The sequence below is a fragment of the Hemicordylus capensis genome, chromosome 4 (genome assembly GCF_027244095.1).
Source record: "Hemicordylus capensis ecotype Gifberg chromosome 4, rHemCap1.1.pri, whole genome shotgun sequence".
Classification (NCBI taxonomy): domain Eukaryota; kingdom Metazoa; phylum Chordata; class Lepidosauria; order Squamata; family Cordylidae; genus Hemicordylus; species Hemicordylus capensis.
The window spans coordinates 105,109,876-105,135,648 of NC_069660.1; the positions used below are offsets into that span (position 1 = coordinate 105,109,876).

The 25,773-nt window shown below is 39.6% G+C and overlaps 1 protein-coding gene across 13 annotated transcripts in view; it reads left to right on the forward strand.

Moving 5' to 3' along the window:
* SGIP1 (SH3GL interacting endocytic adaptor 1) overlaps positions 1–25,773 on the forward strand; it is a 221,250-nt gene that overhangs the window by 168,793 nt on the left and 26,684 nt on the right. For all 13 annotated transcript variants that reach the window (XM_053246554.1, XM_053246556.1, XM_053246549.1 and 10 more), the window contains one exon: positions 23,540–23,651. In XM_053246554.1, the coding sequence (XP_053102529.1) occupies positions 23,540–23,651 (112 nt within the window). The remainder of the gene's footprint in view (positions 1–23,539; positions 23,652–25,773) is intronic.

Consider the following 25,773-nt stretch of genomic DNA (forward strand, 5'->3'; position numbering starts at 1 on the left):
GAAGCTCTCCTTAGACTACAAGCACATTGCTATCCATCAATGACATGTTTCCAGTCTAAAGAGCACTTCTGGAGCACAGGTTCCGTGAAGTAATTGTGTTTGTGCAAAAGCGCAAGACCAGCTGTGCTTTGCTGCAAAAGCGCAGCCATGTAGAGGTTTTTTGGATTTTTTAATGTGACAAGGACCATGACAAAGGTTTACTTTAGGCAGTTCGTGCAATTAATTTCACTTTACCTGCTCAAAGTGAAGCATGACTATCTGATATTTCTTGTGTTCCAAAAATATGGGTTTAATTCAGTTTTTGATGTCACCCATCAAGGATCTATATACTGTGGAATAGTACATATAAAATTTCCACTGCCTAGAGATGTACATGTAAGATGGTATAGAAATATGACTGACTGACTGAATGAATAAATGAATGAATGCATGAATGAAATGGGTGAAAGAATTATATCATCCACCCTCATAATAACTTTCCTGTCATAACTTTTGAAATGTACTTAATAGTTCTAGGTACGCATCAGTTAGGGGTTAATTCATTTGAACTGCTTTAGATGATTGACTCTGCTGCTTAAAATGTGGCATCATCAGAGTACTTTGAGGATTCCCAAAACAGTAGCTACCAATGCAACCTCCTCTGTGCTCCATGTTTCTTATGGAACCAAAGCTGCCCTAATTATTAAAGTGCAGTGCTGTATTAAGGATGCAATCTTCTGACAGCACAGAAGTATTTGTGCAAATCCACTCTGCTAATAACTGCAAGGTGAATAATCGACCCCACCTGTTTCAGTACTTGATCAACAACTTGTCTTTTATTGAATACACTGTAATTCAAAGTTAGCCTACTTTTTTGTTGAAAAGCAGTATATAAATAAATTCTCTAAAGGAAAAGTGGACTAATTTTCTACTGAATCACATTTAATTCAGTTAAGTTGGCCATGGATAGGGAATCCCCAGACATAACAGAAATGGTTTTTCTCCCATGTCAGTCTCTGTGCATACACAGGCATTGCGCCAGACCACTAGGGAAATGAGAGATCTGTATAGATCTCCCATGTATCTATCCAGCCCACCCCACTCCACTCACTCAAGGAGCACACACACTTGAGATTGAGAAAATGAGAAAATGGTTCTCATTATTATGTCCTGTGTGGATCTCTATACATGGAGATGCTGAACTCATGTCAACTGGATTCAGTTTGAAGGATTTTAACATCCTCTCATTCCTGTAATTAAACCTACTACTAGTGCTACTACGTACTAGTAAATGTAGGCTTTACAAGATGTTTTCCTGTGATATTTTCATATGTATTATGATTTATGACTTACAAGCTTTTCCTTCTTGAAGTCCTATCTTTGTGTGTTGATTTCTTTGTGGATGGTAGCATACAGAGAATTAACTTCCAGGTGTATTGTTTGTTGTTTGTGTGCATAAATGTCCATGTGCATGTTCTTCCTTAACATGGAGTAAATTAGTTTCACCACTAAGTTTATTCTATTTTTTTTTAAAAAAGAATAAACTTAGTGGTGAAACTAATTTACTCCATGTTAAGAAAGAGCTTTTCTTTAAAAAGGCAGAGGGCATTATCTAGCATTCAAAAAGTGTTGATGCAAATAGTATGTGGTTACTGTGTAGGTATAATGTTATAGGGTTGTGCCAGTTATTCTGCGGTTTGGCTTTTCAGGTCAAAAATTGAAGATATTGATGAAGTGGAAATTATACTTAGAAAATTAAAAAATGTCTGAATATTCACCCTTTACCCCTACCACAGCGGTTCTCAAACTTGAGTGCCCTTTGGCCATTGTGGCTGGGGATGATGGAAGTTGTAGTCCAACAACATCTAGGCATCCAAGTTTGAGAACCCCTGCCCTATCCTGTTTGGCACCATTGTTTCTACTGGTTGCCACTTATTTGGCACCATTTCCAGCTCCAATGCCTTCTTCCTGGATTAGTCACATAAGTGACTCCACCCAGTCCATGATCATGTCGTGAAAGGATGATGGAGGAACACTATATAGCCAATCATATCTGAATGTTTGATGATGTTCCTAAAACAAACAAGTAACTAATTTTGCACACATACAATTCCAAAATGGAAGATGTTTTTAACTGTCTAAAAAATGATCACAAAAATGAGTAGATGCAGCTCAACTCTACTTTAGTAATTTCGAGACTTTCCGAGGTTAAAAAAAAATTGCACTTTCTAACAAGTGAGAAATAACGACAAGTTAGCAATGAACAATAGTGGCTATTAATATTTTTATATAATTCTTTATTATAATTCACTGCTGGAAAATAGTTAAGAGCTGAGCATGCAGATTAATGCCTAAATAAATAAATGAACATGTGCACTGTGGCAGAAAGAGAGCAACTGTCTCTATTCCTAAGAATAAATAGAAGTCATGCAAGACAGATTCTTCTGGGCTATTGGTTAAATGAAGAAGAGAGGGGGAGATAACTGAGCAGAGGAATAAGTGTGAATTGCATGTCTCTCATGAATACGAGATATGCCCATTCCCCGGTCTTGTTACTCTCCCATGGATAGTGTTACCATTCTCATGAGTATGCATAGCATGTATATTAAATGAAATCCCTCTGTAGGTGCCATTATGCGAAGCATACCAATAACAGGCATTCACATTCAAGGCTGAAGGTTGAGATGCTCCTTAACAGTCATTGTTGATATTTCCCAGCACATAATAATCATCTTCTATTTAGAAAAATTAAATAATAGAAGTTTTCTTACAGAAAACCCATAGGTAAACATCCATTCAAAATACAATGGCTGACATTCTGATTAATCAAGTGTTCACATAAATAACATTTCCAGGTCTGTAACAGGACAACCTCCACAGCTTCTTCATCTGAGTTACGGATGCGTTTTTGCATAACAGAAGCATTGGGCACTTCTCCCGGATAGCTCTCCTGTGCTCCTAAAGCTCCCAGACCTTAAACTGTTTCCACTGCGATGGAGAGTGGCTGCCGGCATTTTATGCAATTATGCATGCAGAAGGGAACTGATGGGAGTTGCCAGAGCAATCCCTTCATGTACTCGGAAGAGCTATTACACACACACACACTTGGTTAGTCAGGTTATCAGCCAATGTACCCATGAATGACAGCAACATTTCTGAACGATGGGTGACTTGTGGAATATTGCCTAGGACTAGATCACTTGTGCTGTGCTGCTTTACACCAATCCTGTGAACAAAACTAGATAAGAGTTCTGTCCTGAGGATGACAAGGAGAAAATGTGATACCTGGATGCGAATAGATGAGCTTTATCCTCTGGAATCATTTGATAGCTATTCTCATGTTGGCTATGATCGAAATGATGCATACAGTGTATGCTGTTATTGAAGACAGGCAAACATGGGGTGGGAGGTTTCTACTGATCATGGTTTTAATCACTTTGCAAAACGTTTCCTCTTGGGAGAAAAAAAGGGTTATATGGGAAGTGCAACACTTCTTGTTTGTTGTTTTTGAAGAGAGGGCAGTCCAAAGCAATCAGCAGTCAGATCTCTCAGCCCTTCCTTCAGACTCAAAATCTGCAGCTTTTGCAGAGCCTTTCCTTGAAATATCATCAGTTATGTACTCTCTGCCATTAGTCTGCTATTAGTCTTTCCTTACTAATACTTACTAGTCTCTGTCAAGCCCGACATTGTGAGCCTCCTGGGAAATTATTATCTCTCACTGCTGTGTTTTCTTGCCACCCAGCACACTGGTGCCTAATAAATACTATCATTTAGCAATCGCTATTAGCAATATGGGGCTTAGCTTGCTGAAAGACAGTTTATCATCTACAGATATTATTTTACTATATTTTTTTCCTCATTCAGCTTTTATTCCTCATGACAGTAAAACCTCTTGGTTTGTCATTGCTGTAAATCATGTTACTTTCAACATTGTACCTGAATGTTACGGAGGAATTGCTGTTTGTGCTATCTTTAGATCTCTCCTTGTTAGGTAGCATTTTATGCCATAATGATTCATTAGATTATTTCTTGTAACATGTTCCTTCCTGTTTAGTGTGGGTATGTTTCTTATCCCCTAATAGCAATTATAGCCAGGTTCTGCAGTTTTCTATGGATCATGAATATAATTTATCTGAGTGTTGTTTTAGAAGTAATTTCTGTGAAATTTGAAGGTACTGAAAGGTTTCAGGACCAAATGGGCCAGTGTCAACAAAATGTGAGGGGGTTTAGGATGGAACAACAATTTCAGGGAATAATACATTTTTGTAAAGTTTCGAGGGGGCTGACTTATCACTGGTGGTAACAGCAGTGAGTCTTTCTTTCTTTCTTTCTTTCTTTCTTTCTTTCTTTCTTTCTTTCTTTCTTTCTTTCTTTCTTTCTTTCTTTCCTTCCACTAGTCATGCTACAGTGTAATTCTGAGAGGGATTCTGGGGAAAAAAATTGTGGCTGCCAGTTTGAGACATTTCTCAGAGTTTCTCAGACCCACTCAAGACATTGCCAAATTGCCACCTTCCCCCATGTCCCAGATCTTGTCAAACCAATAACTTACTAAAAGAGGGCTTTTTTTGTTTTGTTTTTCCAGTTCCTTGAAATAACCTACCAATTTTAGATTATCTAATTGTTTTGATAACATTACCTTTGAAACAAGTTGGAATTGAATATTGGTTATAGGATGTACTGTACAGTATATATCATATAACTTTTAATCTAGAATGTTTTGATCCTTGGACAACTATACCACTTATGAATGTATAAACTGATGTCACAGCATTTTCTCCAACATAAGGATGAATAATTATTTCTCCAACATAAGGATGAATAATTATTGAATATATGTGACAGTTGGAGTAGTGATATATATCATCTAGTAATCACCTTTGCATTAAAATTCCTTGATATCCAGCGACTGTAAGTTGAGACAGTTTGGATCCCATATTTTTCTCAAACGTTCTGGTCCAGAACTATATTTAAATTCAGCTTCTACTTTTTCATGTAATTATGGCCCTTTCCCCTCTGCTGCTGTTCCATTTACATATAGTTAGTATTTAGAGATAGTAGATATCAAGCCTTTGGAATACAACTATTATTTATGGTAAGTTTTTCAAAACTAATTGGTGTTCTATTTAATTTCTCCAAAGTTTTTAAATTTAATGTTAAGTTTCTAATCAGGAAAAAATCAAACTGAAGTGTTTTTTCCCCTTCTGTTAACCTTTTATTTAACTTATCCATAGAGACCATATTGCAATTTACTAATATGTTATGAAATTGATATAAACCATTCGTTTCCATAATAAGAAGTTTTTTGTGTTCAACTCAGGAATGAAAAAAAGGTTGTCCTAGAAATGTTTCTAGCAGGCAAAATGTCTGGCGCCAGATGCCGTCTCCATTTATCACAAATATATAATGTTGTTGACAAACAAGGATTTGAAATAGAAGGTCTCGCCTTCTATTCTGCTATATTGCCTCTTCTGGAGAGTAATTATCCAAGGATTGTGACTCCATATTTTAACCATGAGGTATTTATATCTCCATTAATTAATCTGATAATTTGTTTTAATTAGCATGCATCATTTTATAGCTCTAAGTCAGGTGAGCCTAAATCACTGTTAATCCTTAGATATCTCATTATTCTCATCACCAATATGGTTTATTAATTATCTTCTATAAAGTTATCAGCCTCTGCCAATTTTTTAGTATCAGTGTGGATATGTGAATAGTTTTAATTTAATGGAGTAAGAATTAAAAAAAAATGCAACACTAACATTTTTGTTTGAATTCTCAACAATGAGGAGTTTATTCTTTAACGTCTTAAAAAAAGTTTGTTGTGATTATTATTCCCCTTGTTGACTCAGATAAGCACACCACAGTGGTCTAATGAATTTTTTCATTTGTTTAACATTTTTCTGCAATAATTATTTCATTTTGTGTGTTCATATGTGAAAAATCTGACACTGAATAGTTTCTCTTGAAACCTGAAGCTTGTTGAAAAGAGGATAATATTTTATATGTACTTTCCAGATCTTTTTTTGAGCTAGTCATGGAAGGCTTCTGAGAAAACATTAACTACATGTTTTCCTACATGTATTCCCTTAAAAGTATCATCCAATCTAAATCTGTTGGCTAGTGGTTCCATTGATACAGCATAAAGGATGGGAGATAAGGGACACCCCTCTAGATATCTAAAAATCAGTTATGAGTGGCAGTTATTTACTTGCGTATTTTTAAATGTATTTTTGTATTCCTTTCGCCCCTTCTCCTCCCCACTTTTCCCACTCCTTCCCTCATTTCTCTCGCTACCTACTTTCCCTTAAAAAAAGCAGAGAGGAGATGGAAGAAAGGATTTTAAAAGTGGCAAACAATGTGTGGGAATTCATGTAAACAAGCCTCTGCCCTATCAAAAGAAAAGAAATCACATGAGAAGGATGTAAATAATGTAAATAAGACATTTTTAAATCCAAATACATAGTATATCAAATAAAGAACTGGCACTTTGGAAAAGACCAGAGAAAGGCAATTGGGGGAAAGTGGGGGTGAGCTCTTAAAGGTAAAAGATAAAATGGAAAGATAAAAGAGGGATGGGGGAAATATTGAAAAATAAAATACTGATCTTTACATCTTGAGGTCAGTCTTGTCATCTTATCTTTTCTTCTAAACAGAAAGATTTGATGAAACAGACTAAGCTAAGTCTTTGGGGTTTTTTTTAATTCTCCTTTGGATCTACTGTCATCTTTAACCCAAGAGTTGATAGCAAGATGTAACCTTCTTTTAAGTGTTTTGCTGAAAGACCTTTATTGTTGTGGTTCAAAGGAAGACTGAATGGAGAGCCCCCATCTGTATGTTGTTTTATTTTTCCCTTCTACTAAGTTTGCAGTGATCTCTTTCATTCTCTTCCTCCTTTTAAATATTTCCTGAGACAGCTCCTGGAATACTAATAAGAATCTTCATTACATTTATTTTTTTCCCCATTTCTAGACTTCTTAGGGATCATGTCTCTTGGGCAGGAGTCTAAAAAGCAGACCACAATGTGTCTTAGGTGATTATTTGCTTTTGAGGAATGCAGACTAATCTATATATGTTTTCAACCATGAGGTCTATTTCTTCCTATAAAGAGTATGATAAAATCATTTTTTTTAAATCTAACATCCATTCCTTCACAATTCTTCCTAAAAATGCAAAAACTTATTCCTTCACAATTCTTCTTAAAAACGCAACAAGAAAATCCATTTTCTTTTCATGTTTTTTTCAATATTTTTCTGCTTTTAAATCATTCTGTCTTGTAAGCACTTTATTTTAGAATGCAGTTTAGAGCCCATTTCTCAAGCCTCACCAGCTGTACTTGCTACAGTATCAATTTTCTTATCAGTTTCACTCATCTGTTTAATTACAGGGCCAAGAAAGCATTGAATATAAACTAGTAAGTAGTCGTAACTTAACTGGATTTCTTTTTGAAGCTTGATATACTTTTCAGGCTGAGATTGTAATCTTAGCAACCAGTAACCATCTCTTTTGATTATCCTGCTATATACCATCAAAGTCTGTGTCTTTGGGGCGAAATAGATTTTGCTTAAGAAGAGGGAAGAGCTACAGCCTAATAGTCCCAGACTCACCTGGAGACTTTCCTTTAACACTTTTTTCTTAATTTTAGGAGTTAAAGACATTGCTTTGTTTAATCAGAACTTGGAGCTGTCTCCTTAAGCAGCCACCATCATTTGTCACAGAACCAGGACATCTTTGGAACATTCTTTTTTTGAAAATAAAAGCAGCCATAGAAGTCTAAAATGGGAAGCAGAGAACCAATATTAGGGAGGAGCCAAGTAACCCTTTCCTTTCCTGGTGCTCACCTTGTTTTTCTTTCTGGTGGGGGTGGAGAGGTGAGGCACAACTTTGGGGGACAATTTTGAGCAAATGGCAGAAATATTAAGCAACCTTTCTCTTCCACCAGCCCTCTATTTTCTTGCTTTTAAAAAAATGTTGAGTGGAAGTATAATGGAATGTCTAGTTGCAGTTAGTTTGGCCCTGTTACATATCCATGACAGTAGTTTTCCTACACATTATTGTACTTTCTACAGAAGAACCAACAACTCTGTAGTTTTTCTCCATTCATTCATCCTAGAAAAAGCAACGCTGAAGGCTGCATAAAACCGCAAGGTGAGCAGGTAACTATGAAGGATGCTTTAAGCTGTCAATACCAGATAAAAGCTTTAAATTGCTAATCCTTTTAGTATATTATTTTCTTGTGAAACTGCCAAGCTAACCTGCACAGGAATAGTAGCAATAGTGTATGTGTGTGTGCATGTGTGCATGAGATAGAGAGAACATACATGAATACCTATAGTTCATTTAATAACACTCATATAATTAATACTTATGACAAGAATGGCTGTATGTTGCCTATAAAATCTTTCAGTCATTTTATTGTAACAGGTGAAATGTCAATACCAGAACAATCCAGGATGATGAACTGGATAAATGTTGGCCTGACAGGGGATGGAACCGCTCTGGGAAGAGCATCTAGGTCCCAAGTTCCCTCCCTAGCATCTCCAAGATAGGGCTGAGAGAGATTCCTGCCTGCAACCTTGGAGAAGCCGCTGTCAGTCTGTGTAGGCAATACTGAGAGAGATGGACCTATGGTCTGACTCAGTATATGGCAGCTTCCTATGTTAAAGAGGGGTGGACATGCAGAAGCAGTTTCCTAGCTCAATCTAGAAGCACAGGTGGTACTGCATGTGGATTCCCATTCAGATATGCTCTTTCATTATGACATGAAACAAGTGGGTGTGTTTGTTACCTGAGATTTATAATTAGGTCATGGCCATAGTCTGGGTACATTCTTCTAAGTGCCCAGTGGATTTTAATTATATACTATAAAGACTGAGACCAAATTCTGGATTAAAGACATGATTGGATAACTTGCTTCCACAGACTGGAGATAGACCTAGTAACAGAAGGCAACTAACCTAATTTGATTTACAAAGCTCATTTCCACAGACTTCCTTTTGAAAAGTTAACTTGCACACTTAGAGTAGTGACATTGAAGAATGTATTACAGTAGTATAGGCTGGATTTATAACTTAGGCAATAAACAGTGGCAACCCAACCACTGATGGGGTGAATAGCTCTTAATGCTACAAAATAAATTACAGAATAGCTCTTAATGCTACAAAATAAATGCTTGGGCAGCCATCAGTAACCAAATAATTTGATATATGAGGACTTTTTTAATTCCCTTATGCTACAAGATAGAAAAAGGTTAAACTACTGTTGCCACCACTCTGTTATTTCCAGGTGACAGTGTTCCTGCTATATCTCTGCAAAAGATCAGACATCTGAGGCTGTCAGTTTTTTAAAGAAAACAAGGAACATTATTTTACAGAGATGAAGTGGGAGAAACTGCATCAAGCATTTCAAATTCATAGTATTTTAGTCTTTCTATTTGCATAATAAATTGTTATCTCAAAAATGAAAATACTCCTTTGCTAATTAAGTACAGTAGATTTGTGTTCCATTAAGATAATTAAAGAAGCAATGAAGTCATGAAATTTATGAGCTACAAGTGCTGCTAGATTTTCCATGCATCTTAATTGACTTCTTTTCTGTAATTCAGTGAATTTATTTTATATAATTTGCATGCTGCTTTTCCAGGGCCCATATTAGCTCATACAGAGCATTGAATACACAGTAAAAACATGTTTTAAAACCCTTCAAATTAAGTTAAATCATTAAAATTATGAACTACCATTAAAAATGAGAGCCAATAAATGAACACAACTATCAGCCAAATGCCAACCAAGAAAAACCAATAGTATTAAGTCTCCTTAAAATCTATAGCAGCACTGTCCTCCACTGGGAGATCATTCTATAGCCTCAGGGCCACTGCCATAAAGGCCCTCCTTGATGTTCTTGCTTCACATCCCGAGATCTTCATGGACATCTCCACATACAGAAGGATCCATTGGGAAGCTCCATTACATTACTAGAAGTTACATAGACATGGGAAAGCATAGCAAGGTCCCCAGTTTTCAGAAAGCCTTCACAATAAAAGCAGCTGATAAAAAGCAGTCTGCTTATCATGTAGGAAGAAGGGTTCAAAAGTATCCATTAATTCTGAACCTGCTCAGATGGCTAGATCAGCACCCATCCATATCCAAGGAATAGCAAATTCCTTCAAAGCATTTCATTCTCAACTGTATTAATTTGTGGCTAGTGGTTTAGGACTGAGTCAACAAGTCCTAGATGATGGGCTAATGAAATATAGATCTGGGTGCTATCAGCATTTTTATGACACCCAACCCCAGAGATCCAGATAATCTCTCCCAAGAAGTCTCATATAGATAACACCAAATCCTCCAGAGCCCCACATGCCAGTCCCAAGGGGCTGAACAATAACCACACTTTGTGGTTTGACAACAGATAATGAAACATTTGGAGAGCTTGAACAAATTGTGCAATATGTTTAACAAAACACTGTAGTCCACAGTATTCTAAAGTATTGATCTTGTTGGATGTCTCACTAGCTTTTGAGACTGTGGACTACACTGTTTTATTCAACATCTCTCACAGTTTGCACAAAGGAAATGTTTTCCTAGTCAACCTCAAGAAAAAAATAATCTACTAGGGTTACCAAAGTCATCTTGGTCCCATTATGAGGCCTGAGTCCAGATTGGAAAGGACTGAGAAAGGATGTGTGTTTGTTTCATAAGTTATAAAAATCTAAGACACATTCAACTGATCCACAGAACTTGTTTTAAGATACAAAAGCAGACAGGGTTCCAGTCTTCAGTGGTGCTGGTGCATAGTTATTAAATGATTGTAGAGATCAAGTTTGTGGGATGCAGGTATCCCATGCTAAACCAGATTCTTTTGCATATCACTTCAAAGCCATCTCAGTGGTGGTACCTACCCACCTTGCACAAGTGGCTTGCCAGAAGGTCTGAGCCATCACACGAATATGCCACCTGGAGTTCATCAATATAACTTGCCATGAACAACTGAAAAACAAGCTTGTTACTGAATATTTATGGAAATAGTCCCTTACTTTTTCATTTAACAGCTAAGAGATGTAGGTTGAATATATTTGGGCTGGCAGGCTCACTGCATATCCAGTTCATGCTTCACCTGCAGTTTCCAGGGTATTGTCAACTCCCTTTTGGAAGCTTTGTGCTATTAAAAGTGAATACAATTCAGTTCATTCTGTTCTACCCTCATCTCTGACAGCTAAAGGACCATATGAACTGACTCTTGGACTGCATATGAAAATCAAGTTTTGTATTCTGGAAAGTCATGTGATACACTCTGGGAACTTTATTGCTTCAGATCCAGTTTGGGGATCACACGATTGAATGCTTCACCACATTAAAATGGAAAAGAAACAAAACTCTCTGCACATAGGAAATTTTAATAACAAGGAGAAGGATAGGTAGAATTGGTTCTAGTTAGTTTTTCCATAGGCAAGGAAGCTTTGATTTAGAAACAAATTCTGAATAGGTACAACCTTAGGATAATTGTGTTACATAGTTTTTTTAGCCATCTCAAGAGGAGTGCATCTCTAACATTTATGTTACTTGCATCAAGAATTCTTGAAGACATTAATCAAGTCAATATTGTTAGGATTGCATGGATACATATTTAGCTGCAGCAGCGTTTCTTCCCTTATCTAGCCTCCTGTTTTGAGAGACAGTAGAATTCTCTATTGGACCCACCAAGACCTTTTCTACTTGTGGTATATTATTGGATCTTTTCAACTTTGAAAACAAATGAATTGTTTCCCCATGGCTGTGGGCATGAAGATAAATAGCTGAAAATAATAGTTTCAAGACTATACAAGCCTCTGGGGGCCAGTATTCACTAAAATTAAATTGTTCTTTGTTCATTCACTGCTGAATATATGACCCTTATTATTCAAAGCTCTCTCAGAGGAAAGCCTGATGAATGGAGCAGGTAGTTCTGCAAGCAAACTAAAAATGGATATAATAGTATTAAAAGAGGAAGATGAAAGGGAAATAAATATTTTCCCAAGGAACTGTCTTTCAGTTCAAAGCGAACTTTGTACAGTGGAGTGAGCAGAAAAGTGGGGGTGGATTTCATGAGTTATTTCTTCCACCACAGAAAGGGCCTCCATTTTGGTTGTCTTTTGGGAGCAGCTGAACAGGGGGAAAATGTTCACCTCACTGCAGTGCTATATAGAGCACATGCCACCCCTGAAGCAACCTCTTAAAGAGAGACTAGGCACATCACAATGTGATCCATCCCAAAAAATGACATGGAGTTGTCTCAAAGTGGCTGCTGCAACTACTGTAAAAGGGATGAAAAGGAGCAGTAGCTGTCACGAGCGCACTCTACTGCAGAAGCTGACCAGAGATTTATGACACAATAGCCAGTTGGAATTGTAGGTCAAGTTTCAGCTTTACTGATAAACAGTAAGTTTTAACAGTCTCACCATGAATACAGGAACGAAGAATGAAAGCACCATAGACCCAGTATATATCTCATAACCCAGGCTTTCCAGTAAACTTCAGAAGCTCCAAGCTCCAGAGTCACAAAACTCTCCGACAAAAGCAACAAGCAGATTAGATGTGTTGTTTAGGCTGCCAAATTTATAGTCAGCAGCCACAAGCACTTAATCAACGCTCCCCCCCCCCCCCGCCAGCTAACATAGATTCAATCTGGCTCCTGCTGCCTCCTTGTCAGTTGACTACTTCTCCGTAATTCCCTCACCTGCTGTTGGTGTTTTTCCTGCCTGCATCCTCGAGGAGATAGTGGCCATTCAATCTCTGGCTCAGCTCCTGACCCTTCTCTCCAAAGATCACCTGGCCCTGCTGGCCGCTCCTGCGACAAACACTCTCCCTGGCCTGTCTCAACTACCTCCCCATTCAACTAACCAGCTTGCTCCTCCTCAGTTGCCTCCCCACTTTCTAGTAAGTCCCCTGCCACCCACTCCTCTCCAGTGTCCTCGGGTGGGGGCATGGCAATATGAAGATCTCAGCAGGATCCCTCCTCAGGCTGTTATTTTGCCAAGAAAGACTGAGGGGTTCCAATTTTGAGGGAAACTTTTTCTAGGGGACCTCTGCCTTTCTGGAAAAGATTTCACGCTGCTTGAAATGTCTCTCCCCCACCCCCACCTCCACTACATAAACATCGTGAAAATTCAGCTCAGCCCTACTCTGTGGATTTTCATAATTGAAAAGTGTTTAAAGCCCTTCTCACATGACAGCAACTATGTACAATAATAAGGTGGATGGTTCGGGGTTTCCTCTCGCTGATGAACATCTGGAGGTTGGATAATGGGGCAGTGGGCATCATCCCCTCCCCTTCCTCATATTCAGTTATCATGGTTTTGTACGGTGGCAAAGGGATTCAGCACTGCGGATTCATTGGCTTTTACAGGTGGGTCTTAAGAAGGGCCTTAAAAGCAGCCAGGGAGGGAGCTGAAAGAACCGGGGTGGGAGGGCAGAGAGTGTTCCAAAGAAGAGGGGCAGCCACAGAGAAGGCCCTCTTTTGGGCCCAGGCACCATGCACTAAACCAGGGCCCAGGACACTAAGGAAGGCCAGCTGAGAAGACCTCACAGGACGGGATACAACTGGCCAAGAGAGGTGATCCCCTCTCATAGTGGCCATGACAACTATGGGCCTATCCCAAGTGGTCTCGGGTCCAACAGACATTGCTGGTCACATGCTTGATCTGGTCTTCCACTCTGATCAGGGTAGTATTCTGTGGATAGGGACTCCTGTGATTTCCCCATTATTATGGGCGGACCACCATCTGGTTAAGGTTGGACTCACAATCAATTCCCACCTTTCCAGGGGTGAGGGGCGTATTAGGATGGTATGCCTGAGAAGGTTATTAGATCCAATAGGATTCCAAGAAGCCTTGGGGGAATTTAGTGTTGGCTCTGCAGGTGATTCTCTTGATGCCCTGGTGGAGAACTGTAGAACTGAAACAGCAAGCTCAGCAGGGCAGTAGATGTCCTGCTTTGAAACTGGCCCCTTGGTATATGGAAGAACTATGGGGGCTGAAGTAGCAAGGTAGATGACTGGAGCGCAAGTGGACTCAAGTCGAAACCGACAGATTACAACATGGAGCACATTTGAAGATTCAGGCAATGCGTGCAGTAAAGAAGTGATTCTTTTCTGCATGTATTGCATCAGCAAGCTCACGTCCGACAAAGTTGTCCAGGGTTCTGAAGAGGGCTAGTATGTGCCCCTTCTCTGAATCAGAATTTGGAACCATCAGTTACTCGCTGAGATGTTTTCAATGAGTGTTCTATGGACAAAATCTCTTATATTCGGGCCAACTTAGAGTCCACAATTACTGCAGTGTCCGATGTGGAGGTGTCCACCAACTCCTCTTATGTGGTTAAGCTGGATCATTTCCAGTTTGTGGCTCTTGAGGATGTGGACAAGCAGCTTGGAACAGTGTGGCCTACCACCTGTTCTCTTGATCCTTGCCCAGCAGGGCTTATACTATCTAGAAGGGGGGTTGTTGTAGAAGGCATGTTAGAGATTCAGAGAACTTCTCTGAGGGAAGGAAGGATGCCTCCTTGCGTTAAAGAGGCAATTATTAGACCTCTTCTGCAGAAGCCTGCATTGGATCCCTGAGTTAAGCAACTATAGGCCTTTCATAGGAACATAGGAAGCTGCCATATACTGAGTCAGACCATAGGTCCATCTCGCTCACTATTGTCTACACAGACAGGCAGTGGCTTCTCCAAGGTTGCAGGCAGGAACCTCTCTCAGCCCTATCTTGGAGATGCCAGGGAAGGAACTTGAAAACTTCTGCTCTTCCCAAAGCTGCTCCATCCCCTTAGGGGAAATATCTTACAGTGCTCACACTTCTAGTCTCCCTTTTATATGCAACCAGGACAGACCCTGCTTAGCTAAGGGGACAAGTCATGCTTGCTACCACAAGACGAGCTCTCTTCCCTAAAAAATAAAAAAGTAAGCTCTAGCCCTTGTACATAGGAACATAGGAAGCTGCCATATACTGAGTCAGACCATTGGTCTATCGTCTACAGTATTGTCTACACAGACTGGCAGTGGCTTCTCCAAGGTTGCAGGCAGGAATCTCTCTCAGCCCTATCTTGGAGATGCCAGAGAGGGAACATGGAACCTAGATGCTCTTCCCAGAGCAGCTCCATCCTATAAGGGGAATATCTTAAAGTGCTTACATGTAGTCTCTTGTTCAAGTGCAACCAGGGTGGACCCTGCTTAACTAAGGGGACAAGTCATGCTTGCTACCACAAGACCAGCTCTTCTCTCCAACCTTCTGTGGCTGGGCAAGGTATGAAAGGGTGGTGCCTCCCAGCTCCAGGCAGTCTTGGAGGAAACTGATTATCTAGACACATTTCAGGCAGGCTATGGGATGGAGACTATCTTGGTCAGTCTGATGGATGATCTCTAATTAAGAATTGAGAGAGGGAGTGTGACTTTGTTGGTCTTTTTGGATCTCTTCACAGCTTTCGATACTATAGATCATAGTATCCTTCTGGAGCGTCTGAGGGTTTTGAGAGTGGGAAGCACTGGTTTGCCATAGTTCCACTCCTGCATCTCAGGCAGGTTCCAGATGGTGTCCCTTGGAGACTGTTGTTCTTCAAAATCTCAACTTTCGTAAGGTGTCCCTAGAGGCTCCATATTGTCTCCAAAGTTGTTTAACTTCTGCATGAAACCACTGGGAGAGATCAGGAGATTTGGTATAGGGTGTTATCAGTGTGCTGATGACATCCAAATATATTTCTCCATGTCTAACCTACCTCACAGGGTTGTTGTGAGGATAAAAATAACAATGTACACTGCTCTGAGCTCCTCGGAGGAAGAGTGGGATATAAATGTAAAAAATAAAAACAAGTTAGCATCATCATGAAAAGGCATAACCTCCCTAAATGCCTGGCTGGAGGCAGTGATGGGCTGGATGAGGTATAACAAACTGAAACTGAATCCAGAAAAGATGGAAGTATTCATTGTGCGGGGTTGGAACTCCAGAGATGGGTTTGATCTGCCTGTTCTGGATGGGGTCAAACTTCCCCAGAAGGAACAGGTATGCTGTCTAGGGGTCCTTCTGGTTCCAAACCTCTCCCTGGTGTCTCAGGTTGATGCAGTGACCAGAGGTGCTTTCTATCAGCTTTGGCTGATAACGCCAGCTGCGTCTATTTCTTGACATAAGTGACCTCGGAACGGTGGTACTCATGCTGGTAACCTCCAGACTGGACTACTGCAGTGCGCTCTATGTGTGTCTGCCTTTGTACGTAATCTAGAAATTGCAGTTGTTACAGAATGCGGCAGCCAGGTTCTCTGGATCATCTCAGAGAGAACATATTACTCCAGTATTGAAACAGCTACACTGGCTGCCGATAAGTGTCTGGGCAAAATACAAGGTGCTGGTTATAACCTATAAAGTCCTAAATACCTTAGGCCCTGGGTAGCTTCTTTGCCACGAACTCCAACGCCCATTGAGATCATCCAGAGAGGTTTGTCTACAGTTGCCACTGGCTCAGCTAGTGGCTTCTCAGGGACAAGCCTTCTCTGTTGCTGCCTTGAGGCTTTGAAATGCACTCCCTGTTGAAATAAGAGCCTCCCCATCTCTGACAACTTTTGAAAAGGCAGTTAAGACACATCTGTTCACCCAGGCTTTTAATTTGATACTATTTTAATAGGTTTTAACATCATTTTAAATTTTGAATTATTGCAATTGTTAAAACCTTTTTATTTTGTTGTGTTTTATTGTAAACCACACAGAGACATAGGTTTTAGGTGATATACAAATATGTCAAATAAATAAATAAACTAAAGGAGGGTTCTAGGCCTCACAGGCATCTTACTCCTTGTACTGCAGCTTTCCCCCCATGAATATTTATTTGAATGAATTCATTTAAAATAAGCTTCCATGGGATGAAGATACCCTTAAGACATTGTGCTGTGCATAATCCTGCCTCTTCCCTCCCCGTTTCCGGACAGTAACATACAAGTGCATGTACATGGCACTTGTACACCAAGGCAAGAATAACATCTTGTAGCTGCTACTGCTGAGCTGGTTTCATGAAGACCTGTCATAGGTACTATGGCAGAAATGTGCTAGAGAACAGGGCTTCAAGTCTGGTGCAGAAGCAACTTTAGCAGGTGTAATGTAATATCTTAATGTGCAGATGATCACATTTTCAATGGGGGAAGAGGGGAAGGCATCAAATAGAAGAGTAAGAGGGGAGTAGACCAGATGCAGAAAAAATGTCTTACTCAATGCATTCTGTAATTTTAAGATGAAGGAAAAACACCATGATAATAGGTTGGCCAATTAATCCTTGAATTCATATATACAAGATTAATTTAGAGATAACCATAACTTATCTGTCACCAATGCTTTTTAATATTTACATGAAACCGCTGGGTGAGGTCATCGGGAAATTTGGTGCACGGTGTTATCAGTATGCTGATGATACCCAAATCTATTTCTCCTTATCATCATCATCAGGAAATGGCATTCACCTCCTAAATGCCTGCCTACAGGCAATAATGGGCTGGATGAGGGATAACAAATTGAAGCTGAATCCAAGCAAGACAGAGGTGCTCATTGTTGGGGATCGGAATTTAAGGGATGAGTTAGATCTTCCTGTGCTGGATGGGGTTACACTCCCCCAGAAGGAACAGATACGCAGCTTGGGAGTGCTCTTGGATCCAGGCCTCACCCTGGTATCTCAGGTGTAGGCTATGGCCAGGAGCGCTTTCTATCAGTTTCGGCATCCATTCCTTGAAGAGAACGATCTCAAAACAGTGGTGCATCAGCTGGTAACCTCCAGGCGTGACTATTGCAATGTGCTCTACGTGGGGCTGCCTTTGCACATAGTTCAGAAACTTCAGTTAGTTCAAAATGCGGCAGCCAGATTGGTCTCCAGGATAACCCAGACAGACCATATCATGCCTGTTTTAAAACAGCTACACTGGCTGTCAATATGTTTCCGGGCAAAATACAAAGTGCTAGTTTTTACCTTTAAAGCTCTGAACAGCCTGGGCTCAGGTTACCTTAGCGCCATCTTCGGTATGATCCCCATCGCTCGTTGAGGTCATCTGGAGAGGTCAGTCTCCAGTTACCACCGGTACTTCTGGTGGCGATTTGGAACTGGGCCTTTTCTGTAGCTGCTCCTGGTCTATGGAATGCACTCCTGGCAGATATCTGCAGTTTAGGCTCACTCTCGGCCTTCAAGAGAGCCCTAAAAACTTATTTGTTTGGCCTGGCCTTCCAAGGCTTGTAAAGTGTTGGGTTTTTAAAAAGGTATTTTAATTGGTTTTAAATGGTTTTAATTGTTTTTATATTGTTTTTAGCATTGTGTTTGAATTGTGGGTTTTATGTCTTTTAAAAAGTTGTTGTACACTGCCCAGAGCCTCTGGATGGGACAGTTTATAAATGTAATAAATAAATTGCTCCCTCCATCATGAAAGGAGGAGTGGTGGTGGAAGCACTACCTTATAACCACACAAGCTTCACTAATTCATGTTGTGATCTTGAGATTGTGCCCTTAGTAGGTACACATACCGCCTGTAGATTCCTCAGCATTACATTTGTTGATAGAAAACTGGAAGTGAAGGGAAAGAAAGGGAACAGTCAATTCTTAACCTTCTGGTTCAATCAAATGCGTAGAGAATGGCCTGGGAGACAAGGGAGCATTCTTTGTCTGCGGCTTGTATATCTTTACAGGGGCTTACCTCACACCATGTGGATCATGACCTCTGAAGAACCCAGATTTCTCCAAAGTGAAAACTGAAAGAGAATTCCAGGGCTTGCCCTCCATGGAGAAACTGAATTTCACAGAAGAATTTCACATCTCCTCCCATGAACCATTGAAGGATTCCACCCTCACCCCCACCCTGCACTTGGCTGGTTTCTCCACATCCCTCAGTGCAGAAGTATTAATCTAAAGTCATGTTGAATTGCAGACAGGCCAGAGGGAGGTGGCCTCTTTTACCTTTCTGATGGCTGCTTTTGGACCCTTTTAAACTAATCATGCTGATGTCCATGGTTAGTCTAAAAGGAGGACACAGAGGGTGGGGCTTGAGGTTTTCATTAAAGCCCCCCCCCCCGCCAACCTCTTTTCTCCATATTTTGAGCACTGATATCTGTGTGAGGTTTTTCGAAGTATTTCGGGAACACAATCATACAGAATTTAAAAGAAGCAGGCCCTGCCTTGGATCAAAATGCTATGCAGATAATGGGCAGCCTGAAGAAAAAGCTATCTTCACCCCTTTCTGCATATGGTGGTGGTTGTGGTGGTTTTTTGCTGGCCTAGCTACTCCCCAGTTTATTTTCTCACAGGAATAACATTAGAAATTTGCCTGTATGAGAACTCACAGTCCACTGCATGTGGAATTCAACCCCAGTGCCTTGTGACAGGAGTGTAAAAGAGAGAATAGGAATGCCTGTGTACAAGCTGCAAAATATTTACCGTAGTACTACTTGTGCTGTCTAGACAGTCATGCTTATGCATTCTTTCAGAGACTCTCTGAAAGGCTCCAAATGAAATCATATATTCTGGAAAACTAAGCTTTTCCCTTTGAGGTATGCCAATGTGTGTGGTTAGAAGAGTGATACAGCCTAGCAACTGTAGCCTGCTTTACACAGAAGATGTATTCATATTTGTTTCTCATGATTTGCACCTAGAAGAATCTTCCCCTGCTCCCATTTTTCTTTTTAAAATCCTGCTTATTTATGCAGGTAGCAGCTTCAGCAAGATGTTTGTGTCCAAATGCAGACTGAATTCCTTTTTTCTAGTTGTGTATTGAATTAAATGTATCTGATTCAAACTTATTTCACTTGGTCTACAGAGGCTGCTTGGATAGGCTTTGGGCTGATTCAGACATAATTCCAGATCATGGTTTGGCATTAATGCTCATGTGTAGCCTCCCCTCCATATGCCCTCCTAGGCTCGTACTTTCATGGCAACCCTGGATAGTGTTACACCCAAATTGGGGGAAACTGTTTTGTGCAAACAATAGGTTATCTCGTTTGAATCTAATTGGCTACTATAATTATCATGAAAGTGGAAGTCAAGGAGGGAATTGAAGCACATGATGAGATGACTGAGAAGCATGCAAACTGTGATTGACATTTGGCCATAAACTAGCACAAAGTCAATTATATGCATCCCAGAATTGAATTTCATTTGTATCTGTTCTTTTAAGACATCTTTTCTTTTACAACAGTTCCTGTCCTATTCTTATGTGCGGCTGGACAACTAGCATTTTTATCAAACTGGAGAATCCATATAAGGATAAAGATGAGTCCAGCATGTAGCATTGTATTGTTTTTGTGGTCCATTGTAATCTGTTGAACTTCTTGACATACTCCATTTATGCTTCTTTTTCTTTTTAAACTCTGCTGCCATAATTTGGCATCTCTCGGGTCTTTTCAGGTGTTTCATTTGTAGGTGATCATAGAGATGATCCTCCTTTTTTTTTAATCATTAAGATTCAGATGAATCTTGAGCCAAATCAGGGCTATAGGCCCTTTATGATTGTTTATCTGTGCACAAAGTATGGTTACAAAAATCTACTTTTCAGCTTTAAAGGAAAACATCTGTGTATGTACATCATTGTCCTTCATTAGCCTAGTATTTGTTTGCATTTTACACTTTTCATCTTACTAACAGATATGCCAAAAGTTAAGCATTACCAACATCTGTGGAACATCTTGTATTCCAATGAGAGATGGAAAACTGTCTTGTATTCTATGCATTGCACACTTCCCTCCCCGCATTCTGCTCTGCATTCTAATTCTATTGAAATACAGAAAGAGATTTACATTTGCACGTTATTCCCTTAAGTAGTTAAATACTTTATAGAGCTATTGGAGGTGTTATACTTCCATACTTCCTCACTTTCTGAGAATACACGTGATTATCTTTTGTTCTTCCTCTTATTTTTGGTTGCAATGGGTAGCATCCAGACTAGTACTTGTGCAGGTGAATTTTTCTGCACATGTGGGAGGGGGGTGTTAATGAGGGTCTCCCAACTCTCAAAAGCAGATTTTTGGAGGGCACAGCAGTGTTCCCTCTAACAGGGAATTCCAGATGTTGTTGACTACAACTCCCAGAATCCCCAGCTGCAATGGCTTTTGCTTGGGGGTTATGGGAGTTGTAGTCAGCATTATCTGGGAATCCCTGTTAGAGGGAACATTGGCACAGAGGGTTACAGAGGGAAGGGGACATAATTGAAAATTGTTCCTTCCTGTTGTACAAGTGGAAGAGTTCCATTTATGTATGGTAGACTTCAGTCTGAATACTACCCAATGGCTATTTCTTTGAGCAAGTTCTACCAAAGGGAGCATATCTTATTTGCAAGCTTTAGGCTGAAGTATAGTGTGGATTTCTGCTAAGCAACTGCAAATGACCTGGGGCTCAATGGGGATAGTAAGTGCTCTGTATGTTTATGCTAGTTAGTTGTATATATATTTATCTAATGGATAGACTATAAAAAACAACAACAAATATTTATATACCGCTTTTCAACAAAAGTTTCCATAGCGGTTTACATAGAGAAATAATAAATAAATAAATACAGATGGATTCCTGTTCCCGAAGGGCTCACAATCTTAAAAAGCAACATAAGACAGACACCAGCAACAGTCACTGGAGGTACTGTGCTGGGGCTGGATAGGGCCAGTTATTCTTCCCCTGCTAAATAAAGAGAATCACCACGTTAAAAGGTGCCTCTTTGCCCAGTTAGCAGGGGTAACACCCTACTCCTTTTCATTTATTTCAGTGTTGTGGTTTGAGAGCTGAAATAATGCAAGCCCCTAGAATGAGCACACTAATGCTTTTTTATCAAAATCTTTGTGTATGGTATGTTGGTAAATGGGTTCTAATTAAGGCTATTCTGATCTGCTGTAATTTTAATTAAGCAAAATGGAAGATCTCTGCCAAAATTCATTGAATATACAAAACAATTACTGCCAAGTATATACTTTGTCCCTCTTTCTATTTTGAGCAAACCAGGCATTTCCTTTAGTTTTTAGTGTGCAGCATGGTGTAGTGGTTAGAGTGCTGGATTAGGACCGGGGAGACCCGAGTTCAAATCTCCATTCAGCCATGATACTAGCCGGGTGACTCTGGGGAAGTCACTTCTCTCTCAGCCTAACCTACTTCACAGGGTTGTTGTGAGGAGAAACTCAAATATGTAGTACACCGCTCTGGGCTCCTTGGAGGAAGAGCGGGATATAAAATGTAAGAATGAATGAATGAATAAAATATAGTATGTAACATTCCCAGCCTACAACCATTTATTCTGTTCCTCTTATACAGATAAATCTGAAATACTGGAAGACCATCAGTTTCAGCTTTGGGGTGGGCTCCTTCAGGACTTACATCGCTTTACATAACTATCTAAAGAGGAATCTATAGGAGAGATTGAAAATGCATGCAGTCTGGATAGCCAAAGTCAGATAGACCCAAGTTTTCAAAGAGTTGAGCTTTGTACAATCATAGTCCCGTCCCTACCTCACCGCAGTCCAGGAAATGATGTGTGGGGGAGCTTCTGATACATACAAGGCCAGAATACAGTTCAGATGGATGAGAGTGATTCACTCGAATAGCAAACACCAGAACAGCTATTCCTCCCAACAGAATTTCACTGAGAATTCTTTCCTTCACCCACCCACCCTTACTTTTTAAAATAACTTATTTCTCTGCTCTGTTTCTTCAGTATTGGAGTACATAGAGTACCTATCATTTAAAATGGGGGAAAGGAACAAAACTGTTATCTTCCTGCAACTTGACAATTTCCCCCTATGGCAAGGCCACCTCCTCCCACATGTAGAGGCACAGCACACTGTGATCAGAGGAGGCTAGTGCTACAATAATTCTGAGTTCAGTGCCAATGATAAATATAAGCATAGGGTGCAGAAAGGGATTAACCATAATCTGGAAAAGGCCTCAGCTGTCTGGCTAACTACAATCTGGCACCAACACAACTTGTTTCTAATATTTAATCTTGATGGTTCCACAGGTTCCAGTTTCTTTCCTTCATAGGCTTTCTGTTCCTTAAAGCAAAACTACTTTGAATAATCTATTCTCCATTATAGGCAGATTCTTCTGATGCTAACCCAACACAGCACCCAGACTATCATTACTAGGGCATTCAGATGAATTGTATAAACCATTTTGTAACTCTCCGCTGCCCTGCTTTTTAATTAAAAATGCACCAGATGTTTTTCTTGCTTGTTTTTTAAAAAAAAACTTATTTCTGCTTATAAGAATGATTGATTAAAAGTGATTATATTTTGCTTAAAGGAAACAGTATTTTGTAGACCTGAAACATAGGCTGACAGCCAAACTTAGCTACTCATAAGTTAATGGGACCAGTAAGGCATGACTAATTTGTCCCATTAATTTCAATGGTACTACTCATGAGTAGCTTAGTTTGGCTGTTAGCTGAAGTTGTTACCAATACCATTTCCATTTCTACAAGTTGTTTATAAAAGGGCAGTGTTGCCTTCTCCTTTGATCTCCCCACTCTCTGTTTAGTTAGTAGTGTTGACCTGAAGTTTCTGAGTATGTAAAAAGTGATTGTGTTTCATTGGTTGCAGGCTCTTCCCGAGGACCCAGCCCCTTAACAATGGGTGCACAAGACACTCTGCCGGTAGCTGCAGCTTTTACTGAAACGGTTAATGCATACTTCAAAGGAGCAGACCCTAACAAGTAAGTACTATATATTTGCTTCCATTTTTCCCCATGCATCAGACAATTTGGGATCAGCCTTGTACAGTCAGTTTCCTTTGAACATAACACACTGGAGACTTGTGATGTTAATCCAGCAACAAAGATAAAGAAACTACTGTATTCACATACAGCTGACAAATAATACAGTGAATAAATATTTAAGTGGATAGGAGACATGGGCAGTGTTTCCTCTAAGGTTTGTATGTGTGCACACTCTCACAAGTTTTTTAATGTCGACTCAGTTAATTTTAGATCCTGCTTAGGTTGAATCAGGAATGCCCCACTCTGAATGCATGTGTGCGCACACTGCCTTGATACTGCCACCCAGAACAGAACTCATTCCACACACAGATGAAAAAAACTGAGAGAACACTGGACATGGGGATCTTCATTTGACAAAAAGTGGGACTCCATGTTAGTAATTATTTTCAAAGAACAGGTCATAGTCTCCTCATTTGTATCTGCTGTGTGTCTAAATTGTCTCTATACAAAAAAAATTCTGAAGGGTGAGCTTTTTAGGGAGATTGTCTCCTTAATTTTGCTCCAACTATTCAGAATCACTTAAATAAAAGTGGGAAACCTATAACATAGTGCACAACATAGATTCAAGGCATGAATCAGCATTCTTAACACTGTGGTCCTATGCATATGTACTCAGAAGTCCTATTCTGTTCAATGCAGCTTATTCCCAGGTACGTTTGTGTAGGAGTTAAGAGCATATATTTCCCATTCAGTACATATAGAAGCCCTGCTAAAGCTAAGTACATGTGTGAGCCAGTTGAACATAAAGGCTACCATCACTCCAAGAATGAAGTCTGATAATTTCTTTCTTATTCATGTGCATGTGTCCTTTTTAAAAATTACTTTTAACCAACATTTTGCTTTTCTAGGCAATAAAGCTTATTCTAGTGGATAAGGTGTTGGGTATATGCTGTTGGGATATATGTTTAAATGCTAGTGCTGCACATTGAAATACTAAGTGGCTTCGTGCAAGTCAACATGACTGAAACTGCAATCCAAACCAAATGATAATGACCTGCTTCCATTTATATTACAAGGTCATCTATCTAAGAAAAGGACTTAGTACATTAAAGATGTAAAATAACAATGCCCCTTGCTCAACAAAAGACAGAATTCTTAAGTTAGGCAGCTTATCACAAAAGCTGTGACATATCAAGCCCGTTGAACCTAGTTGTTTGACCAGCAGCTAGCACCTTATGCCCTAAGAGATTTGGAAAATTACTGAACAATCAATATTGTTGCTTCATTCGCTTTTCACATGGTCTGTACACATTCTAAATAAAAGGAAACATGGCCTAACCATTCTGGTTGACAGTAATTTATGATGATAACTTCTGTAGAATTCTTCTGCACCTGGATATTATATTTGTCATCATCCTGAATTGTAGAAGACTATTAAATTTATTATTATTTTTTTAAAAAAATATTTTTATACCACCCAAAACTTGCATCTCTGGGTGGTTTACAATTAAAATCATTTAAAACAAATCAGTTAACAATTAAAATCATTTAAAAGATTAAAAGCATTTAAAATCCAGTATTAAAATTATTTAAAACGATTAATCCAATTAAAAGCCTGGGTGAATAAATGTTTCTTCAGTGTCTTTTAAAAGGTTGCCAGAGATGGGGGGGGGGAATAAAAAGCACCTCTGGCCACTGCCTCAATCTAGGACACCATGGAGAGGTTTGGATCCAGAAGCACCACCAGACTGCGTACCTGTTACTGCTGGGGGAGCGTGACCCCATCCAGAACCAGCAGATCAAAATTGTTTCCCAAGTTTTGACCCCACACAATAAGTACCTCTGTCTTATTGTCAAATTAAAACATAAATTTAATTTGGCTAATATATGTATTTTCCAATGACATTCTTATTTTACTGAAGATTTCCACTGAACAGTGCATCTGCCATTTTGTCAGCCTGTTCCAATGATTCCATGCTAGAGTGAGGACTTCTGATTCTGAATCATCCTCTTCAACTTACGGTGTCTTGTTAAGTGGTAAAAATAGCTGAATTTTATATTCTTGTCAAGTTACCCCTTTTTTAAAAAAATTGAAGATCTTATCCCATTTCTGTAAGAT